The sequence below is a fragment of the Tupaia chinensis genome, unplaced genomic scaffold (assembly GCF_000334495.1).
Source record: "Tupaia chinensis unplaced genomic scaffold, TupChi_1.0 Scaffold000323_1, whole genome shotgun sequence".
NCBI lineage: Eukaryota > Metazoa > Chordata > Mammalia > Scandentia > Tupaiidae > Tupaia > Tupaia belangeri.
Window position 1 is genome coordinate 1,210,122 of NW_006159817.1, and position 6,644 is coordinate 1,216,765.

The following is a 6,644-nucleotide window of genomic DNA, read 5'->3' on the forward strand; positions in this document are numbered from 1 at the left end:
CCCAGGGGCGGGGGAGCGGGGGCCAGCCCCCAGGCCCAGCAGCGGCTGGTCTGTGTTAAGTGCAGACCAGAGCTGGGTCTCTGGGCACCCCTGACTGGTGCCTCCACGAGGCCCAGCCCTGACCTGGCACCCCGTGTCCCCACGCCTCAGGGAAGGCCACACTTCCATCGTGAAGGAGCTGAAGGAGACAATGGGCACGAAGCCGGGGGCCATCGCGCTGTCCGTGGGTGGCGGCGGCCTGCTGTGCGGAGTGGTCCAGGGACTGCAGGAGGTGGGCTGGGGGGACGTGCCCGTCATCGCCATGGAGACCATCGGTGCCCACAGCTTCCACGCCACCGCCACCGCAGGAAAGCTCGTCTCCCTGCCTCAGCTCACCAGGTGAGACACGGGGGGTGCCTCCCTCGGGGGTCCAGCAAGCCTTGGGGAGCCCCCTTCCATAGGTTCTGATGGCAGCCCCATTTTATGGGGGAGGAAACTAAGGTCCCGGTCAGAGGGAGTGAAAGGGCTAGGACTTGAACCCCCAGCCTGTGTGACTCTACGCAGAATTCACACTTCCCCACATGGAAGGTTAATATTAGCCATCCATGAAGTTCCTACCGGCAGGGTTTACGTAACTCGCTAATTCCCCCAGCCATTTATTGAGCCCCTGACACGTGCAAGGTGCCAGCTGATCCTGCAAACACCGTGGTGAAAAAAACACAGCTCTCACTCCCAAGGAGTTTACATCCCAGCCTGGACTTTCGATATATTCATTAGGATTTGACTTGGCTGTATCACATAAGGGCCCAAAAGAACAGTAGCTTCAGCAAGATTGAACTTTAGTTCTCTCACGTAAGAATTTCTAGAGAAATATACAATCATGTAAGAATTCTAGGCCATCCCAGGGACAACCCCATCAAGTTAGAGACCCAGGTTCCTTGAATTTGTTTCCCATCATTCTTAGTGTGTAGCCTTCTGGTCCAAAACGGCTGCTTGAGTGCCAACCATCATGCCCACATCCCATCTGACAGAAAGAAAGGAACTGAACACTAGGCCCCAAGCTTTAAAGACAGACATAATACTTCCACTTACTTCTCTTTGGCTAGAACTGACTTGCACGGCCACTCTAGCTGCAAGAGAAACTGGGAAATGTCTTTATGCTGTGCATGGCTAGAATAGATACTAGGGTAGATAGCAGTCTCTGCTACAGCTAGGGAAGACAGTCCAGGCAGGAACTTCCTGAGCCCAGCCCCCCAGAGCTCCTGCTGCAGGGTTGAATCATGGTTGAATGTGCCATGAGTCACATGCTGCCTGGGGTGGACCAGGCCCTCCAGATGCTCATGAATGAGACAAAGGGGAAGGACAAGCTGCACACAGGACCCAAGGTCACTCCGGGGAGGCTGGGGAGAGCCCCAGAGCCACCACTCCCTAGACGTGTGACCTTGGGCACACTCCACTTCAGTTTCCCCTTCCATAAAATTGACTGAAAACAGCCAAATTTGGTTGTGAGAACACAGTCATGTTTGTGAAGCGCTGGGCACCTGACGCCACCTCAAGAAGCACTCACTGTTTGGTTACTGCGGGGGTAGGGGGATGCCTGAGAATTCTACATAGGGACTGAGGAGTCTCCCTGGAGGACTCCTGGAGGAGGTAGCTTTAATCCTGAGCCTTGAAGGGTAGGGCAGGATGGAGTAGGCTGAGTGAGGGAACGGCAGGGGGCCCATTTAGGTGCTGCCTGAGTCAGTGCTGAGCCAAACAGGAGGCTGTTCGCCAATCCTTTCCAAAGGCTGGGCTGTGCCAGGCAGAGGGGAAGACCACCCACTCCGGGGACCTTGCAGAGCTTCAGGGCTGCAGAGGTCGAGCCTGTCCCCTGCCCACTGACATTGCCTCCCTCTTCTCCCCTGCCTCTGTTTCCCCTGCTCTGTCCTCCCCTCTCCCAGCGTTGCCACGGCCCTGAGCGTGAAGACCGTGGCGGCTCAGACCCTGAAGCTGTTTCAGGAACACCCCATCTTCTCTGAAGTGGTCTCGGACCAGGAGGCTGTGGCTGCCATCGAGAAGTTTGTGGGTACGTGCCAAACCCTGTCAACACCCGGCCTGTGGGGGCAGGGACTAAACGGAGCCCTAAATCTCTTCTCACTTCTGTCTCCTGCCCAGGCTGAGAACTTCCCATTAGTGGGAGATAATATTGGATTGTGGGAAGGCATGACACATTTTTCCACAGGGGGAGGGGGTCATGACTTTCCCAACAACCCAGGACAAGGCAGTGGTAAGAACAGAAAACCCAAAGCCACACATGATGTAGGTCCGGTCACCATGACAGCAGAGAATAAGAGCTTGCTATTTAAAAATGTGACCTCGGAGCTTCCTGGTAGCCGGGGTGAAAAAGACAAGCATGAGGCTCAGAGTTGGATTCAAAAGTGGGTTAAGATTCTTTCCGGACATTCCCTAGGATAAAGATGGCAAAGATTTTTTTTTTTTTAGTAGTATTTATGCTACTACTAAATTTTATTGCACCCGTAGCTAACTTAGCTAATCAGCCATGGCGTTCTTGTTCGGAGGGTGCCTCAGCCTTTTTTTTCTTTCTTTTTTTTTTTTTTTTTGGGAGAGGTTTTTGCTATAGGGCATGTAAGATCGCCAGATGGAGAGATAGGAAGTGAGAAATCACCCCCCCAGGAGGGATGGCTCCCTTCTTCTCCATTCTCCTCACATGCGCCCGGCGTGAGTTTAAGCCACCGGGTCTGGGACTCGAACCTTAGTTAACTACATGGGAGTCCAGCGACATAGCCATTACGCTAACTGCTGGTAGGAGGAGCCTTCTTAACAGTGCTCCGCAACAGCCGTCGGTTCACCAGCAGCGGGATGGTGGGAGGTGTGGCCCAGAACCTGTCAGTGGCCAGCGCTGAGAGCTGATTGGCCCGTTTCCCCCAAGCTCGGCCAATGACCTAGCAGTTCCCTTGCACCCACCCTGGTCGTGCCCCTTTTCTGGCAGACGACGAGAAGATCCTGGTGGAGCCAGCCTGCGGGGCGGCCCTGGCCGCGGTCTACAGCCACGTGGTGCAGAAGCTGCAGGGCGAGGGGAAGCTGCAGGCCCCCCTGCCCTCCCTGGTGGTCATCGTCTGCGGGGGCAGCAACATCAGCCTAGCCCAGCTGCAGGCTCTCAAGGAAGAGGTGGCCAAGAGAGAGAGGCTGTCCAAGTGAGGACCCGAGTGTCCCGGGGGCCCCGGAGGCCTCTGGAGGGGCTGGAGTTTTATCCAGCGCCTGGGTGTAAATATATCTCCCAGTCTGGTTTGCAGCCCGGCAGGAAGGCCCGCTTGTTGCCAGGAACCCACCGCGTGGTGGGGCCGGTGCTCCCAGAGCTGGGGCTTTAGCAGCCAGGGGGGCCCTGAAGGGGACCTCTCGTGTCCACGTGACCGCTCTGTCCTGAGCGTCCCTGCGAGGGTGACAATCGCCCACAAGTAACTCGCCAGGTTCCCACAGAGGTGGGGCGGGAAGGGCGGGAAGGGCAGGGCCGGCTGGGGGAGGGCCCTCCTCCAAGCTTTCTCCCCACCCAGACTCTCTCAGGGTCAGGGCTCGGTCCAGGTTCCAGGAACCATCCGGTCCCCTGGGAAGCCCGACCCCACCCTCATGCACTTTTCGACTCTGTGAGCTTTTTCACGAAATAATAAAGTCTATATTTATGCAAAGAACGTCTTCAGAGGTTTTCCATCATCGGCTGTCTCCCCTCCCTCCTTCCACCTGTCACGCCTGCTCTTAGCCCCGCCCTGAGGAGGGAGAAACCCCCAACCAGCCCCATTCCTGGGAGCCCTGGGGCCCCACGGCAAGGGCAGGAGCCCGACACCAGCCAGGAGGGGCATCCCTGTGGCAGGACGCAGCAAGGGAACAGGGCTCACCGAGGGGGGCTCTAGTGGACGAAGGCTGCCTCTGCTGCCGACCCCATCTGACACCAAGTCCTTCCTGACCACATGATTTTATCCCAGAGCCGCTGGGAGTCGAGCAGTGAGCCCCCCATCTCTAGGGGTGGGCAAGGTGACAATGGACACCCCCCTCTGCACCAGGGGTCGTGCAAACCCAGTGCAAGTGCACAAAGCCTGTGATGGAAACCCATCAGAGGGAAATTGCTGGGGCGGAATGAAAGGCCAGAGGGTGTCATCCCCCCACTTTCGGCCCCACCAACCACCCTCAAGACTGTCCCTCATCACCTGAGCAGCCCCAGGGCCCTGTTTGAAAGCCTCCATTGGAAGTTAAGTGCAAGAGGGGTCAGCACTTGGGGGTGGTGGTGAAGGGGCTGAACTCCCATATGGCTGACTGTTGTTCAAGTCCCGGACCTGGCAGCTTGCTTTCTCACTTTCCTTCTCTCTCTCTCTCTCTCTGGTTAGCACACATATCCTACAGCAAATTTTAAACTAATAATAGGGACTGACAGGTGGTGTGGTGGTTAAGGCACTGGACTCCCACATGGCCTACTGAGGTTCAATTCCCAGGCCTGGTGGCTTGGTTTCTCACTTCCTCTCTCTCACTGTCTTTCTCTCTCTCTCCCCTTCTCTGGTCAAAATAAAATAAATTAAATAAACAAATGAAGTGGGACCAGCAGTTGGTGTAATGGCTATGTCGCTGGACTCCACGTAGTCGACCGCAGTTTAAGTCCCAGACCCGGTGGCTTAAACTCACGCCGGGCGCGTGTGCGTGCGTGCCCAAGATCCTGAGAGGAGAATGGAGGAGAAGGGATTGCGGCGTGGCCATGCCCCTGGTGGGTGATTTCTCGCTTTCTGTCTCTCGCTCTCTGTCTTTCTAGTGAGCACAAGCTCCCTTACAGCAAAAACCTCTCTGAAATAAATAAATAAAAATAAAGAAAATAATTCAAAAATAATTACAAAAGGTAAAATAAAAAAAAAAAAAAAAAAAAAAAAGAACCGAGGGGCCTACCCAGATCTACACAGGCTGCCGATCCTACTCAACCCCCCCTGCCCCGCCCCACAGTAAATACCCAGCTCCAAGATGCCAAGGTGAGGGCAAGGGCCAGGCTGGGCCCACCTCCGCCTACACTCAGGATGGAGCAGCAGGTGGATCTGAAAACCCAAATGCGACAAAGGGAGGGCTGGCACAGCCAGGAAATCGAGTTGGCCCCTTAGCTCCAGAACTTTCCCTGGGGACAGAGTGAGTTGCAAACAGCCCTCGGTTCAGGGGTGCTCAGAATAGGGTCACTCCCAGCTTCCATGTCCCGACTACGAGCCCCCGGGAGGAGGAGGCAAGGCACCGTGGGCCGGCCAGACCCTAGTCCTGCAGGGCAGGGCTGAGCCACAGATGTGCGGGCGGCTGCCATCTTGAAGCCGAGGATGGTGGGAAACTCCGAACATGCAGGAGCCTAATGTCACCGCCTTCCTGGCTGCCGGTGAGCTGAAGGCCCACGAGGGACCGTCTGTGTGACCCCATCCCCGGCCCTCTCCGAGTTGCCTGGCTTACGACCACCCCTACCGCCCGGAAGGCAGGAGGGCTGGAACCATTCCAGGGAGTAGACTACAGTGACTCTAAGTGAGGCCCATCGCCACCATGAACCTCCACTACCTCATCTATTGAATGGGTCTAAAGGAAGCCCCAGTCTCAGGAGTGGCTGTGCAGACGGTGACTGGCGCACAGTAGGGGTGACCTGTCCCGCCAGGGCCTGCACCGTCACACACAGGGCACCATCCTGGCCCTGATGGGAGCAAGTCTTTTTTTGGAGAGGTTTTTGCTTTAGGGCAGGTGCGCTCGCCAGAAAGACAGAGAGACAGAGAGACAGTGGCCACGCCGCAATCCCTTCTCCTCCATTCTCCTCTCGGGATCTTGGGCATGCATGCACATGCGCCCGGCGTGAGTTTAAGCCATCGGGTCCGGGACTCGACCTGTGGTCAACTACATGGGAGTCCAGTGACATAGCCATTACGCCAACTGCTGGTCCCCTGATGGGAACAAGTCTTGAGATTTCAGGCAGGTCACTTCCCTTCCCGGAGTGCTAGGGCTTGAATAGGACCGCACCCCTGCCCCCATCCCCCTGTTCAGGTTTGGTTGATGGGATTAAGAAGACAAAACCAAGTCTTCTTTTGAGAGAGATTTTTGCTATAGAGACGGAGACAGAAAATGAGAAATCACCCCCCCCAGGGGGGTGTGCCACACCACAATCCTTTCTCCTCTCGGGATTTTGGGCACACAGGCATATGCACCCAGCCTGAGTTTCAAACTGCCGGGTGCAGGACTCGAACTGCAGTGAGCCATTTGGAAGTCTAGCCCCTTAACCACAACACCATCTGCTGACCCCAGAGTGAAAACATAATTTGACTGTGGCGTTGAAAGTGGGGGCCTCTGGGAGGTGACCGGCATTGGATGAGGTCATCGGGGTAGGGCCCACAATCGACTCCTTGTGGAAGAGGGACAGGCCAGGACAGAGACATGGACACCGACATGTGTCCTGTGACACCCTCGGGGACCCCACCAGCAAGAAGACCCTCACCAGATGTGGCCCCTAGACCTTAGACCTCCAGACCATGAGCTAAATAAACCTCTATTCTTTTTTTCACCAAGGTTTTTGCCATATGCATGTGCACTCGCAGGAGAGGAGAGACAGAGAGAAAGTGAGAACTTACCCCCGGGGGGATGGCCACACCACAGTCCCCTCTCTCCCATTCTCCTCT

The 6,644-nt window shown here is 56.1% G+C and overlaps 1 protein-coding gene across 1 annotated transcript in view; it reads left to right on the plus strand.

Moving 5' to 3' along the window:
* The window catches only part of SDS (serine dehydratase), an 8,583-nt gene extending 4,925 nt beyond the window's left edge, over positions 1 to 3,658 (plus strand). The window contains exons 6-8 of the mRNA XM_006151685.3: positions 151 to 378; positions 1,920 to 2,044; positions 2,969 to 3,658. Of these exons, the coding sequence (XP_006151747.1) occupies positions 151 to 378; positions 1,920 to 2,044; positions 2,969 to 3,177 (562 nt within the window). The 3' untranslated portion in view covers positions 3,178 to 3,658. The remainder of the gene's footprint in view (positions 1 to 150; positions 379 to 1,919; positions 2,045 to 2,968) is intronic.
* The last annotated feature ends 2,986 nt before the right edge of the window (positions 3,659 to 6,644 follow it).